The sequence below is a fragment of the Pteropus vampyrus genome, unplaced genomic scaffold (genome assembly GCF_000151845.1).
Source record: "Pteropus vampyrus isolate Shadow unplaced genomic scaffold, Pvam_2.0 Scaffold145, whole genome shotgun sequence".
NCBI lineage: Eukaryota > Metazoa > Chordata > Mammalia > Chiroptera > Pteropodidae > Pteropus > Pteropus vampyrus.
The window spans coordinates 1,947,354-1,962,606 of record NW_011888926.1 but is presented as its reverse complement, the minus strand read 5'-3'; the positions used below and the strand labels follow the sequence as shown (position 1 = coordinate 1,962,606).

At 54.8% G+C, this 15,253-nt stretch overlaps 2 protein-coding genes and 1 long non-coding RNA gene across 3 annotated transcripts in view; 1 reads left to right on the top strand and 2 right to left on the bottom strand.

Annotated features, from left to right (window-relative positions):
• The first annotated feature begins 6 nt into the window (after nt 1-6).
• LOC111745026 lies at nt 7-734 on the top strand. The gene is made up of 2 exons (XR_002782467.1): nt 7-583; nt 614-734. It is a non-coding gene; the product is annotated as an uncharacterized LOC111745026 (long non-coding RNA).
• A 1,058-nt stretch (nt 735-1,792) lies between these two features.
• Nucleotides 1,793-13,394, bottom strand: CHADL (chondroadherin like). Its single transcript, XM_023535902.1, has 6 exons — nt 13,276-13,394; nt 7,471-7,572; nt 5,731-5,899; nt 3,495-5,189; nt 2,828-2,994; nt 1,793-2,200 (listed from the first exon to the last, which is right to left on the bottom strand). Exons 1-6 carry the CDS (start codon nt 13,392-13,394, stop codon nt 1,969-1,971), a joined length of 2,484 nt encoding a protein of 827 aa, XP_023391670.1. The 3' UTR covers nt 1,793-1,968.
• A 711-nt stretch (nt 13,395-14,105) lies between these two features.
• RANGAP1 (Ran GTPase activating protein 1) overlaps nt 14,106-15,253 on the bottom strand; it is a 24,140-nt gene continuing 22,992 nt past the window's right edge. Inside the window, exon 14 of the mRNA XM_023535918.1 lies at nt 14,106-14,432. Within this exon, the coding sequence (XP_023391686.1) occupies nt 14,332-14,432 (101 nt within the window). The 3' untranslated portion in view covers nt 14,106-14,331. The remainder of the gene's footprint in view (nt 14,433-15,253) is intronic.

The window sequence follows — 15,253 nt, the reverse complement described above, 5'->3', positions numbered from 1 at the left end:
TGTATGATGTGGACGAGTACATAAGTATCGTGCTGAGGCCTAAAGGTCAGTTTGATTTGTCAGATGGAAGTGTTGACCCCTGGGACATTTTCACTTGAGATGGGAAACCTTGTGCCTCAATTGCCCTTGAATAGTGCTGACAGCATCCTCAGCGGTGGGGCAAACCACCCTTCTCTCCTCTGACAGGCAGTGGCTCCTCAGTGCACACGACCAAGCCCAGAAGCTGGGAGTCCCCGTGCACTTCACATCTTTTCTGTCACCCAGTTTAGACCCTCGGTTCTGCTCAGGGACTAGGAAGGGAACTGCCGTTTCTGACAGACTCATGGGCCAGGTACTGGTTTGTACACGTTCCCAGAGCTCATCTTGTCTCCACAGGGGACCTGCAAGGTACATGTTGATTCCATTTTGCAGATGAGAAAAGGGAAGATGCCTTAAGGTCTAGTAACTTGGTTCCTTATGTTTACAACTTCAGCGACAGCAGTGGCCTTAAGGCCAGGTTGGTCGGCCATGTTACTGCTAATACTGCGTTGAGTCACTCAACGCCTTCCCCGTGCCAGACGCCAGCGTCAGGGTGTCAGGACAGGTGTGCATGGCCCAGCACCCGTCAGGACAGGTGTGCATGGCCCAGCACCCTACCGAGCCAGGGCTTAGGGCCCTTACCTTTCTATTCCTTTGTGTTCTTGGGAGGAAGCTGCCACTTTCAACAAAATAAAAATGAAAAATCTAGAACTTCAGGGCTAGGTGTTAGGTGGAATATCTCCATGTCAGAAAGGGTGGCTGGGTGGAGTGGTCTGAGATGTCCCAATTCCTGCCATAGCCACCATGGGCGGGTGTTGGGGGAACCCTTTGAACTAAACACTGTTCTGGAGGTGGACCCATTAGAGCTATTCGAGCCAAGTGTACACATGCACTGCCGCCAACCCCCTCCCAGCTGAGCTGACGCGGGGGTCGTGCTGACGCTGCTGTTGGCACAGTGCCTGGCAGAAAGTGCCATGCGACTGCCAGCGTTAACATTGCTGTTGTCGTTGACACCAGTTCCAGGTCTTGCTTTTAAGGCAGACTTCGCCTTCAGCACGGGGTTCCTTCCTCGCTCCCACCCTGCGCCCATGAGAAGCACTGCTGTGGGTTGAATCCTGTCCCTCCAAAGAAGACATAGCTCAGAATGAGACCTTACTTAGAAATAGTGTCTTCACAGAGGTAAAGTGGGGTCGCTGGGGTGGGCCCTAATCCAGTGACTTGTGTCCTTAAGAAAATGGGACACACAAAAATGTAGCAGGAAAGTGATGTGAAGAGATACGAGATGCCATGTGGAGGTGGAGGCAGGATCTGGAGCTGTGCTGCCACAAGCCAAGGAACACCTGGGGCCGCCAGACCCGGCAGGGGCAGGAAGGGTCCCCCTGGAGCCACTGGAGGGAGCTCGGCCCCGCCTTGGCTTCAGACTTCTGACCTTCAGAGCAGTGAGACAATACGCTTCTGTTCTGAGCTCCCTGGTTTGTGGTACTTCGTTCCAGTGGCCCTGGGGAACTAGTGCACCATCTGATGGTCCCCAAACACCCCAAACCTTTAAAGGGCAGGTCCAGAAGCAGGCAGAGTCCTCACTTCCCAGTGCTCACTTGTTCTGTCCTCATTTTCCTCTAAGGATTGGTCTTGCCCCCGCGGACCCCCCACATGCCCTCACTCCATAGCATGGGCACCCACATGGAGGGGCTAACTGAGATTTGAGTGTGAATGGATTTGTTAGGATGGGGAACATAATGAGGCGGTGCAGTGATGCAGAGTCAAGTCCAGCCTGTCCGGGTGGACAGGTGGTGGTGGCGCCAACGGCACGCCCGCTCAGCGGCTCTTCCCGACCCAGGGACGAGCAAGACCCTTGAGGTCAGGGTGGGAAGTGGTTGAGACCACAGAGATCCAGTAATCACTGTGACAACAGGATGGGTCTCACGGACACGTCAGTGCTACCCGGGAGCTTCAGAACCTGTGCCCCACCAAGGTCCCCGCGCCTGCCTCGTGGCCCACCTCGTCTCTCTGCCGCCTTCCCTGTACGCGGGTCCTCCTGGCCCCGGGTGTCCGCTTGGCCTTCCGGGCAGCCCAGCCCGGGCAGGCTTCAAAGACAGCAGCTGCAGCCTTCAGCCGCTGGCCGCGGGCCCTCGGAGGGCTGGCGCATGTCGCCCCCACGCGTAGGTTCAGCCCAGTGAGCCACCTGAGGAGGGAAGAGAGTCGGGGAGCCTGCCGTGCTGAGCTTTTCTGAGGAGAGCACAGAGGTCGTTGAGAATCTGGGCCAGGGGTGCCTAGTGCGTGATAGCGGACCCTGGGGACAGTCTTGGCTCGGACGCTCACCGATGACGTGACCTGAGCAAATCACTGCCACCCTCAGATTCCTTCTGTAAGAGTTACGGAGGGCTGGTGATCCAACCTACACACACCACTAAGTCAACATAACTCTTTCCAGCCACCGCCATGAGGCGGGCACGGTTGCTGTCATCCTCTTTACAGAAGGACCTACTCAGGAGGTTACATGGCCCAAGTCAGAGCTGGATTTCGGCCGGTTTTGTGGGACTCCAGGTCCTCGTTGCTTTCTCATGTAATTATGTAAAGTGCCCACGCACACTGATTCAGTCTCTCCTCACTAGGCTTAGGGCTCAGGGCTCAGAGAAGTCCACCCCAAGCCCATGCACGCTGGCTCCCCCAGGAAGGGTAGTTGGCCCTGGCAGGACCCCGCCCCCTAAAGCTGCTCAGCTGGGCCAATGTGGCAGCCTGGAGAGGTACTGGGGGCTGGGCTGAGAGCAGCTGTGGGTCCCCGGCTGGGGATCTGTGTGGGGATGCTCACCTGTGAAGTGGAAGCAGCTGGCAGTCACAGTGGAAGGGATTGCCGCTGAGGTCCACCAGCTCCAGCTGGCTGAGGCCAGGCAGGGCGGGCAGGGCCTGCAGCTGGTTCTTCTGTAGGTGTAGGCTCTGGAGCTGGGGCCCCAGGCCCAAGAAGGCCCCAGGAGAAATCTGCAAGGAGGTGCCATGCCCAGATGTGAGCTCCTGTCAGGCCAGGTAGGGAGGCCCCCCAGCAGGAGGAACTGGGGAGCCCAAGACGGCCCAGGCAGGAAGGGCAGTGCTTAGCTGGAAACACAGGTTGGTCTGATGCCAAAGCACTTGCCCTTTGCAAGTCACCTGGATCCCCAGTTCATAGTTCTCACTGTTTTGCCTGAACCCACCCCCCAATAATGGCAAAGCTTCTTGGGGGTTCCGTCCTGCCCTCAAAGTCTACAATAGTTGGTGACCCATGGACCCACACCTCTCCCTGTGGCACTGAATCCCGCCTGCTCTGTCACACACGCCTGAGTTCCCTGGGGGCAGGCGCAGTCTGGCTGACTTTAGAGTGTCCATGCCCGTCTCGGGCCTGGCACTGCAAAGGCAGCAGTGTTTGTTGAGTGAACGCTTACGTGCTGCCTTTCCACCCCTACTCCCTGGGCCCACCCGCTCCGGCCACCAGCCCCTGGGCCCACCTGCTCCAGGCCACTGCTGTTTAGGAAGAGGTGCTGCAGCGACCGGCCCACAGGCTGGAAGGCTCCGTCTCGCAGGGCCCTGAGCCGGTTCCCCGAGAGCTGCAGCTCCAGCAGGGCAGGCAGCCCCGCCAAGGCCCCGGTGGGCACCTCTTGCAGCTGGTTCCTGTCGAGGTGCAGCTTCTCCAGCTCCTGAGCTGGGCCCAGAGCCCCGGGAGACACTTGTGTGATACGGTTCCCACTCAGGTAGAGCCAGCGCAAGGCCTGCACGCCTGCCAGGTCCCCAGGTGCCAGGTGGTCCACAGCGTTGTCCTGCAGGTGCAGGGAGAAGAGGCTGGGCAAGACATGCAGGGCAGACCCAGGCACCTGCAGGAAGCGGTTGCGCTCCAGGTACAGGTAGCTGAGGCGGGGGGCCCCTTTCAGGGCGGCAGCGCTGAGGCCTGAGAGCTGGTTGTCCGACAGGTAGAGGTAGAGCAGGCTGCCCAGCCCCGCCAGGGCGCCAGCCTCCAGCTCCGCGATGCCACAGTGCTGCAGGTGCAGCGACACCAGCTGGCCCAGGCCTGGGAAGGCCGCTCGCGGCACCGAGGGGAAGTGGTTGTGCCTCAGGTCCAGGAGCCGGGTGTCGTTGGGGAAGCCGCGGGGCACGGCCCGCAGGCCTTGGCTCTCACAGCTGCTGTGCCGGGACTCCGAGACGCACGCGCAGGCGCGCGGGCAGGGCTGGGCGGCCCCCTCCTCCTCCTCCCGCGCACCGGCAGGGGCGCGGGGGAGCGGGGCCGCCGTCTCCTCTTCCTCCTCCCCTGCCCCATCTCCAGGGCAGCGCAGGTCCGAGGGCCGCAGCCCATCCAGGGCCTCGCCTCGCAGGCGCTGGGGCTCCCTGCACTCACCGTCCGAGCGCACACGTGCCCGCACCAGCCACTCGAGCAGCGGCCGGGCCTGGCAGCCACACCACAGCGGGTTCCCCTGCAGCCACAGCCGGCGCAGCTGCCCTGGGCCCTGCAGCGGCAGCAGAGTGTCCAGCTGGTTCCCGCGGAGGTCCAGGGTGTGCAGGCGTGGGCAGTGGGCGAAGGCCCTGGGCTCCAGGGCCTGCAGGGCCCCGTGGTCCAGCATCAGCTCCCGCAGGCCAGGCAGCGTCAGCCCGTCCTCCTCGCCAGCGTAGGTGAATGGGTTGTGGCCCAGCTCGAGACGGGCCAGGCTGCGGGCCTGGGACAAGGCCGGCCCGGGCAGGGCCTGCAGCTCGTTGTGGTGCAGGCTGAGCCGGCGCAGGGCGGGCAGGCCAGCCAGCGCCTCCGGGGCCAGCACGCTGAGGGCATTATGGGACAGCTGCAGCCAGCGGGTACGCAGCAGCCCCTGGAAGGCCATGGCAGGCAAGTAGACCAGAGCGTTGTGGGCCAGGTTCAGCGTGGCCAGTGCGCCCAGTGCCCCAAATGTCCCTGGCCGCAGCTCCTCCAGCATGTTCCCCTCCAGCTCTAGCCGCTGCAGTGAGCCCAGCCCGTCCAGCGCCTCCTGGGGCAGCACGCTCAGGCGGTTGGAGGCCAAGTTGAGGAGAAGCAGGCGGCCCAGACCACGGAAAGCACCCTCGGCCACCAGCTCCACCTGGCAGTGCCGCAGGTCCAAATGGGTCAGATAAGGCAGGTCCTGGAAGGTAGCTGGAGGGATCACCTTCAGCGCGTTGCCCCGGAGGTCCAGCCGCTGGGTGAGCTGGGCGGGGAGAGGGGAGGGGGGGCTGAGCAGCACAGGGGCTGTGACCTGTGCTCTTGCTAAGTTCCCCCTCTTGGAACACTCTTCACCCCTCACCTTCGCCTCATTCTCTTCATCCTGCTCACTGACACCTCCTCCAGGAAGCCTTCCTCTCCTGCTGCCCGGGCATCCCCCACTCTAACACTTTTCACATTGAATTGTCACTGACCATTTACTTTCTCTCCCGCTAGTTCTTAACTCCATAGAGCAGAGACCATATATGACCCCCGTTCCCTGCCACAGAGTCTGTAATTAATCCAGTATTTATAGGTTATCTACTTGTTCCAATCACATAGGATTTTTTTCCTCAGTCACATAGGATTTTAAATAGATTGTTTCCCTGTTGTTGGTTATCATTCCCATTTTACAGATGTGAAGACTGAGGCTCAGAGAGAAAAAGTGACTTTTCAAGGTTTCCCAGCCAGGCAGTGGCAGATCCTCCCGTGCCAGCTCAGGCTCCTCCCATGTCCTTCCCGCCATCACACCCCCTCACCCTGCTGACCTCGGGGATGGCGTTGGGCACCTCGCTGAGGTTCTGGTGTCTGCAGGACACATGCCGCCTGGAGTTGTCACAGATGCAGGTCTGTGGGCACCGCTGGGCAGCTGCGTGCCAAGCTGGGCCCAGCAGCAGCGGCAGAGGAAGCAGCAGGAACAAGGGGATGCTCGGGGGCCTGGAGAGGGAGGGAGGGGGGTCTGTTGTTCACAGGGGCAAGCGTCCCACACTATGCACTCGTGGAGCCCTGGCTCCAGTCCCCAGAGTCCCTCGGCCATCTTCCTCTTTTGCCCCGGGGAATGTGTCATTGCCCTGAGCCTCGTCCCCTCCCACCTGTACACAGAGGTTCTATTGCCCTGTTAGACGCTGGAGAAAACCGAGGCTCAGAAAGGCGACCTGGCGCATCCCCTGGCTGTCTGCCCAGCCGCTAAGTGGGGCCTTGCTAAATGAGAGAATGACTGGGGTTCAGGCTGTGCCCAGGCTGTGGTAAGGCTCCCGGGTCCAGGGGGAGGCCTGGACCTCCCAGTGCGAGGTCGGTGGTGGAAAGAGAAGTAGCTGTTCCTGACAGATGCAGTGCCAGTCCCACGGTGGCAGGGAGCATGATGGCAACCACCTCGAGAGGACGGCCTGGCAGCCAGAGGGGAGGATTTAGGCCCAGCCTGGGTTGTGGGGTGAGATTTGAGGGGCCAGGTACTGTGAAGTCCCAGAGCCTTGAGGAGCTTTAATGTCTGGTCAGATGACAGATGAGCTGGAAGCTCAGGCCTCTTTCCTGTTTATTCCTGTTGTCTTTCCTTCATCTTAATGTCACCCACCTGGCCTGGACTGGATGGGGAAACTGAGGGTATGGGTTTGGGGCTGTGCTTTGGACAAGGTCTCTCCATTTACCTGCCTATCCACCCACCTATCCAATTCCCCCCACACACACTTATCTATCTGTCACCCACTTGGACCTCTTCACATCACAACTAAAGCCACTGCCTGCTGCTCACTAGGACAACCACTGCCACAGGGGGTCCCCTGGCCTTCCCAAAGCTCCGCTCACCGCCGACCACCAGAGAACTTCCAAAACACAGACAGGCTCTGACACCCCCGCTGAAAACCCTCCAGCACCTCCTCACTGCCCACTGCCCGTGGAACGTCCCAGCTCCTGACTCCCCACCAGGAATGCGCTAGAACTGCTCCGTGTGGCCCTTGGCTCCCCATGAGCACAGTGCTCCCTCCTGGCTGCCAGCAACACCTGACGCGTCCAGCTCTTCCTTCTGTTTTCAGCTCGGTCGGGGCCTCTGAGCAGCCTTTTCTGATCCCCGGGCTGGGCCCCTGCCTGAGCCTCCCACATTTCTGTTCACTGCTTTGTCACCATCCGTTTTTCAGTCTCCTTAGGGTCCTAGGATCCAGCCCCTGCTTTGGGGCTGGTGGCATCCTCCAGTCTGTGGTGAGACTGAGGCTCAGGGTGAGCCAGGGAGAGGGGCTGTGGGGGTCGGGGACAGATCCCTGAGGGACAAATGTCCATGGCTCAGAGGGCTGCTGAACTCTCAGACAAGCCCCGCGAGGGACTGGCCCACAGGAGCAGCCACACTCCCATACACCACCTTCCTCAGAAGCTATTTTGGGGGAACCCCTTGGAGAGTGCCCAGGCAGACCCCAGAGCTCCTGTCCTCCAGCCTCTCCGGGGCCCTGAGAGGGGCAGGGGCTTGCCTGCGGCCACTCGGCTCTCTAAGACCCCTGGCACAACAGTACCCAAAGACTCACCCCTCCATGCCACCTCGCACCACCAGCCCGGCCTCGAAGTGCAGCACAAGGGACAGGCCGGCGTCTGGATGCTGGCGGGAGCCCCCTTCTGCGCCTGCAGGCCTGGCGGTGGGGACAGAGCTGAATGGGAGGTATTGTGGGCAGCCCAGCCAGAGCTGAGGCGAAGGAGGGGCAGGCAGGGGCGGGAGCAGCGGCTGGAGTTACAGGGACTTCTGCCCAGCACAGCTCAGGATCTCAGCCCAGGCCTAATGGCCTGGTCTGGGCAGCCGAGCTCTGGGGCCAGCCTGGCAGGCAGGGGCCTTCAGGGCTGCGGGACTTCTGGCTGTGGGACCCTAGGTGAGGCTGCACCTCTGTTTCCTACTCTGTGAAAAAGACATACTGTTAGTAACTAGCTCAGAGGGCTGCTGTGGGGGTTCAGGTAGGCACCTGGCATATAGTAGGTGCTCAAGAATGGTTAAGTCTGTCCTTTCTGTTTGTGCTTCTTATACATTTACTTACATCGTTTAATACTGTACATAGGACATTCTGCAATTTTTTTTTCTTCCGCTCAATATCAGATTCTTGGGAGCGATCCAAGTTGATTCTTAGTCACATTCATTTGTCCGTTGTATGGTATTCCATGGTATGAACGTCTCAACTTGGCCATTCATCTCTGTTGCCTCCAAGTTTTTGCTTTTACGAAGTTGCAAAAAATATACAGATAGTTACCTCCTGGACACATGTGCATTTTAAAAAATGAAGTAGCTCATCCAGACCATAGCAAATATCTCTGTATCCTATTTTTCAGATCTGTGTTTCCGATGAAATTGCATCTTTCGTGACTCCATTTGGCTTTTTTTTGTTTGATTTTTTTTTTTTTAACCAGAAATAGTGCCACACCACACACAACTTTCTTAGCAAATTCCTTATCAGTGGAATCACAGTGCGAACGTTTATATCTGGCTTTTTTCACTCAACGCTGGTGATCCATATTTTAAAAATCGGTTCACTTTCCGTTTTCTATAGCATCCCAGCATTCCATTCTGTAAATGTTCCATGACAGTGGCACAGGGGCGAGGCGGGAGAGCAATCCGCCCAGGTGTAAACAGCAAGGGGGAGCATCATCCGCAGGGAATTTAAATACAATGGGACTGACTTAAAGTTGGTTTGCTTCTTATCGTCATGCACTGGAAATTCTAAACGATGTCAATACTGAACTATTCCTTCCGGCTTGGGTTGACCATTCCCACCTTTGCTTTGCTGGCACCTCACTATACCACGATTTATTTTTTTAAATTTTATTATTAGTTTCAAGTATACAGTACATTGGTTAGACATTCATGTAGTTTATAGAATGATCCCCCTGATTGCTCTCTCCCCGCTCTGGTTCCCCACCTAGCGATTCATTGATGCTAACTGTACTCCCTATGCTATGCTCCCCATCCCCATGGCCATCTATCAATTACTAATTTGTACTTCTTTAACCCTTCACCCCATTCTCCCAGCCCCCCAAATCCCCTCCCCTCTGGCCGTCACTAAATTGTGAGTCTGTTTTTGATTAGTTTTTTTGTTCCTTAGATTCTGCATATAAGTAAAGTCATATGGTATTTAACTTTCTCTGACTTATTTCACTCAGCATAATAACCTCTAGATCCACCCATGTCGTTGCAAATGGTAGGACTTAACTTTTTTAATGGCTGAGTAATAGTCCATTGTATATATGAACAATAACTTCTTTAACCAATTGTCTGTTGATGGGCATTTGGGTTGTTTCCATATCTTTGCTATTGTAAATTGTGCTGCCATGGACATAGGGGTGCATAGATCTTTACGAATTATTGTTTTGGTTTTCTCTGGATAAATACCCAGAAGTGCAACCACTGGGTCAAAAGGTAGATCCATTTTTAATTTTTTGAGAAACCTCCAGACTGTTTTCCATAGTGGCTGTACCAATTTGCAATCCCACCAGCAGTGTATGAGGGGTCCCTTTTCTCCACATCTTCGCCAACACTTGTTCTTTTATTGATGATAGACATTCCGACAGGTGCGAGATGTATGTCATTGTGGTTTTAATTTGCATTTCTCTGATGATTAGTGACCTTGAGCATCTTTTCATAAGTCTATTGGCCATCTGTATTTCCTCTTTGGAGAAATATCTGTTCAGGCCTTCTGCCCATTTTTTAATTGGATTGTTTTTTTGTTGTTGTTAAGTTGTAGGAGTTCTTTATATATTTTGGATATTAATCTCTTATCAGATGTATCATAAGCGAATATGTTTTCCCAGTCGGTTGTCTTTTTTGTTTTGTTGATGGCTACCTTTGCTGTAGAAAAACTTTTTAGTTTGATGTGGTCCCATTTGTTTATTTTTTCTGTTTCCCTTTCCTGAGAAGATATATCCAAAAAGAAATTACTGTTAGCAATATCAGAGTTTACTGCCTACATTTTCTTCTAGAAGTTTTATGGTTTCAGGTCTCACACTTAAGTCTTGAATCCATTTTGAGTTTATTCTTGCATACAGTGTAAGAAGGTGGTCTAGTTTTTGTTTTGTTTTGTTTTGCATGTATCTGTCCAATTTTCCCAGCACCATTTAGTGAAGAGACTTTATCCCATTGTATATTCTTGCCTCCTTTGCCATATATTGAGTGTGTAGGCGTGGATTTGTTTCTCTGCTCTCTATTCTGTTCCATGGATCGATGCATGTATTTATGCCAGTACCATGCTGTTTTGATTACTATAGCGTTATAGCATAGTTTGCTATCAGGTAGTGTGATATCTCCAAATTTGTTCTTCTTTCTCAAGATTGCCATGGCTATTCGGAGTGTTTTATGGTTCCATATACATTTTAGGATTATTTGCTCTAGCTCTCTGAAATGTACTGCAGTTCTTTATCCATTCTACTCTTGATGCACATTTCGGTTGTTTCCAGGATGAGGCTGACAGGAAGTGCTGCTGACCATTTTTTTTTTTTTTTTTTTACGCCTACAGCACCTGGTCTTCCTAGGTGGTCTCCTATTCAAGTACTAATCAGGCCCGACCCTGCTTAGCTTCCGAGATCAGACGGGATTGGCTGCTGATCATGTTTGCACATCTTTTCGTAAACATAGCACAACCCACTTCTGTCAGGATACAGCTAGGGATGGAATTGCTACTTTTAGAATATGCTTGTTTTGGCCTCAGTGGACACTGCCAGTTTCCCAAAGTGATTATAGCAATTTACACGTTCACCAGTGGTGTAAGAGAGTCCCAGTTGCTCCACATCCTCACTGACGCTGGGTATCATCTCCTGTTTGGTAGCCTGTCTAGTGAGGATACAATGGCGTGACACTGTGATTTTAATACGTGTTTCCCTGAAGACTAATGAAATTAAGGACCTTCTCATATGCTTTTTGTGAAGTGCCCATGCTAGCCTTTTGCTGATTTTTCTATTGTCTTTTAGAAACTCTTTATATACTGAATGTTATTTTAAAACCATCACCCCTATCTGTTTCCAGAACCTTTTCATCATCCCAAACAGAAACTCTGTGCCCATTACACACTAAGTCCTCATTCCACCCCCACCCCCTGGCCCTGGTGACCTCTCTTCTACTTTTTGTCTCTATGAACTTGCCTATTCTAGGTACCTCATATAAGTCGAATCACCTATTAGTTGCCTTTTCACATCTGGCTTCTTTCACTTAGCACAACGGTTCAGGGTTCATCCATGTTGTAGCATGTGTCAGAATGTCATTCCTTTTTATGGCCTAATAATATGCCATTGTATATACATAGCACATTTTTCTTGTTCATCTGTTGATGGACGCCTGGGTTGCTTCCACCGCTTGGCTACTGTTAACACTGCTGTGTGCATGGCTGTATGACATCGGAACCCTGCTTTTGCTTCTTTGGGGTACATACCCAGAAGTGGGGTTAGGGTCAGTTGAAGCCCCCGCCCCTGCCATTTTTCCCACCCATCTCATTCTCTCCCCTTCCTCTCTACCCAAAGGCAACCACTTTCATGAGGTAGTACAATTTTACTGTAATATACGGCAATACATTTTATGATGTATCAGTGTATATTGTTTTGCAATTTGCTTTTTTTCATTCAGGTTTTCCAGATTCATGCATGTGGATGCGGGTAGCCTTGGCATCTAGTTTATTAACTGCCACACAATCACTGCACGCACATGCTATGGTTTAACCATTCTCCTACCGACGACCATTTAGGTTCTTCCTCAATGTTCTAGTAACCCTTATCCAACTGCCCTTTACTTGTCTCCTTGTGCACAATGTGCAGGTTTCTCTAAAGTAGATCCTTAGAAATGGAATTTGGGGCCAAAGCTACATGCATTCCCGATGTTTTTAGTATCTGCCCAATTGCTAACGTGGTTTTATTAAGTGACATTCCTCCAGCAATGTATAAAATGTCTCTTTCCTGGTGTCACCTCAACGATATTTGCCAGTCCGTGTGGCAAATTTCACACTCCCTTGATTACCAGTGAGGTGGAATGTTTTGGGGGTTTGCTTTATGGGTTTCTTCTCCTATGAACTTCCCATTCACATCCTTTGCCCAATTTTCAGTTGGATGTCTGTCCTCTAGTCTTTGTTTTATGCTATTTGTTGCTTTCCCCCCATTTTGTTGCTGCTTTACATTCTTTGATATAGGCAGACTTCATTATGGTTTATTATCAAAAATGCTCTCCTGTGTTTTTACTTCCTTTTTCATATGGTTGTTAGGTGAATGGACTTGGATCACTTTGAAAGCTGGTCCACCCCATCCTGTCCCCTGCCTTCCCTGGACTAACTCCTATCATCAGTGCTGGGTTTAGCTCTTCTACTGACAGCATCACCACAGACTCACGTGTCTACATGCACTTCCTTGCTAACAGCATCACCAAGACTCTACTCGTCACTGCCACGGGCCCATCCGCGCTGTGCGTGGCACACGCATAACCACAGCTATTTCCACCGTTGTCACCATTCCACTTGTGGCTTGGCTCTTGCTCTGTCTCTCCAAAACTGGCCTGTGAGTCCTTTCCAGGTTCTTGTTAACAGATGAACTGCTAGTAGTGCCCTCGCCCAGGCTGCCTGGGGCTTTTCTAGTCCGAGCTTCAGAATGGGATTGCTGGTTTACACCCAAGCTGGCAGTTGTTTAGTTGGAATGTTCTGGTCAGCACCAGGCCCTTTACATGTGGGGCCCCAGGCAGAGGCATTTACGATCTCAGCCCTCAAATTGTGGTGCTTAGGGACCTGGAACCAATGCTATCTTAGGGTTGGCTGTAGTTCTAGGGAGCATTCGAGTCTGGGGGGAAATTCCAAAAGCTTTAACTTTCTCAGTTAAGCAGCAAGTTAGAGGGCCCAGGCCCTTCCCTGCACCTGGAGCTGGTCAGGGCCCCCCCGACCGCTGAGGTATTGGGGGCTGGGGCAGTCAGGGCCTGCACTGCTGGGACCAATCAGACCTTCCTCATCGTGCAGGTTTGAGGAGCCAGGCACTGCGAGCCTGTCCTGAGGTTCAATGAGATCTGCGGTTCCCTTCTCAGCCTGAGCTGGAGCTTGTACCCGCATCACTTAGGTGGGAACAAGGGCCAGCCCAGGGTGGCCTGGAGGGAAAGGAGCCAGGCCAGAGGACCTTAGACAGGCCCCTGCACAGCCCCGAATCACAGTTCCTCCATCTGTCAGACGTCGCTCATGAGGAGTCCTATTGGAACCTCAAGACCCAGTCCTTGCAGCTCTAGCTCGTGGTCTTCCCTGACCTCACTGCCCGCCGTCCCCACAGTGACTCATGGTTATTTGTCTCCTGCACCAGACCGGGAGCTCCCCAAAGTCAGCGCCTGCGGCCCTGGAGCTCACAACAGGGCCCGGATGGAGGTAGGGTTGGAGTTGGCCGGACCTCCAACTGCGTCCTGCCATATCACCCGGTATGAGGAGGAGCAGGGAAAGGCATCTCTGCCACCTGGCCAAGAAGCCATTTGAGTAATCCATAGCCAACAAGGAAATGCTGTGCCCAAAAAACCCTCGGAGAGACCTCTCCATCTCTCCAAGCTGGGTTGTCTCAGTGTGGGTGGTCTGAGCCCGTGGAGACGGCCTTGCGCAGAGGTCTTCGCTTCTGCAGACGCCGCTCCCCAGGTGCACCTGCTGTCTAGGGTAAGTGGTAATGAGGGTCTGCTGGGCTGTCCTCCCACCATGTGGCCACGAGAGGAAAGAATCTGAGGGAGGTGCCCTCCACTCCAGGCCAACCCTTTGAAGTGACCTGGCTAGTCAGATCCAGGGGCTCCTGATTGTGTAGCCAGCAGGGCCTGTGGCAAGATGTGGACAGTGTTTAGTTCAGGTAGGTCCATAAACGGAGCAATCCAGGGACCAGCAGAGCTGTGGCCCAGACTGGGTAAAGGTGAGGTGGGCTGGGAAGGGGCAACAGGCCCAACTCAGGACATTACTGACGGGAGAAGGGATCCATCCACGCTCCCCTGCCCCGGGTCACTGCCCTGCCCTGGGCATCACCCGCCCAGCTGTCAGGGGAGCCGGCATGTCCAGAGCAGAAGAGGCATCTGGGCCTGGGTGGGAGAGGCCTGCCCTGGGTGATGACAAGGTTGGCATGGGGATTCCTTGGCCAGACAGACTGCCCTCACAGACTGAGGTGGGACCCCAGGCACTGAGGTCCTGAGGCTGGCTCACTCACAGTGTCCACTGTTGCCACACACGACTTTATTTGTGGAGCCTCAGGCGCAGCCCGAACACAAACAGCACGAAAGGAAAAGCACAGGGTTCTCAGGGCTGCCAAGCGACAGTCCAGGGCATCTCTAGCCCTGTCCCTACCCTGCCCCAGGTCCTTCGAGAGCCCAGATGCAGCTCAGGCAGCAGTGGGCCCTGCCCCTGCCCCGCCCCTGGCAGAGAACAGGTTAGGGCCTGTTAAGGTGCCCCCTCCAGCTCGGCCCCCAGGCCAGCTGCAGACATCCTCTCAGCATCCAGGGGAGGGACCCCTGGGTCCAGAGCCAGCACCATCCAAGCAACTCCTGTTACAGGGCCCTCTGGTGCCTGCCCACTGGCTTCTGTCCTGTCCATATGGCACGGGCACCGCGGTCTTGCCCTCTGCTGACCACCCCATGGCCCCACCACGGTTGTCTCTGCCTCTCACGCCAAGGGCTCAGCACCACACGGATGGATGGTGGGGACTGTGGTGGCTGCGGGATCAGGGCTTGGTGACAGGAAGCAGAGGTAGCCACCAAGTGGCCCCAGGCAGGGTGGGAAACACAGCCTGGACACAACACAGAGGGAGGGAACAGCTCACAGACAGGAACTCTCCAGGCTTTGGTACAGCCCAGGAGAAGAAGGAAGGCAAAGTGGGTGGGACAGCCACCAGGACCTCAACCTGAGGCACAGATCAGCGCAGCGCCCTCAGATGGTGGTGAGTTTAATGGCAGAGCAGCTGGCAACTTGCAGCCCTTTGGCCTGGGGCAAGCTCCACTCCAGGGGACCAGGGCCAGCCCAGCAGGGAGATGTTAAAAACCCCACCCCCAACAGGAAGCACACACTGGCACGTGCACCACACCGACACACACGCTTGGGGGACTGACACGACACATGCGACAAAGACCCTCTCTGCCTCTGGCCAGTCCTTCATCTGAGTCCATTCCCAAGTCACTGGTCCGGGCTGAGAGTCGAGGAGAGGATGCTTCGCATCTAGCCCTAGACCTTGTACAGCGTCTGCAGCAGACTGTGGCGGGCGAAGGAGCAGGACTCCAGGGCGCCGTTGGGCCTGCGGGGAAAGAAGGGTCAGTGGGTGGGGCGGCCCCTGGGGCCTGGGGAGCTCAGGCTGCAGAGCGGCGGGGGG

Excerpts from the sequence above, each read along its gene's own strand:
- CHADL (XM_023535902.1), bottom strand. The coding sequence starts at position 13,394 with ATGGCTTCTTGGCCAGGTGGCAGAGATGCCTTTCCCTGCTCCTCCTCA. Across the intron at positions 5,190-5,730 it reads TGCCCAACGCCATCCCCGAG|CTCACCCAGCGGCTGGACCT; the intron begins GTCAGCAGGGTG and ends CTCCCCGCCCAG. Across the intron at positions 2,201-2,827 it reads CAGCTGCTTCCACTTCACAG|GTGGCTCACTGGGCTGAACC; the intron begins GTGAGCATCCCC and ends TTCCCTCCTCAG.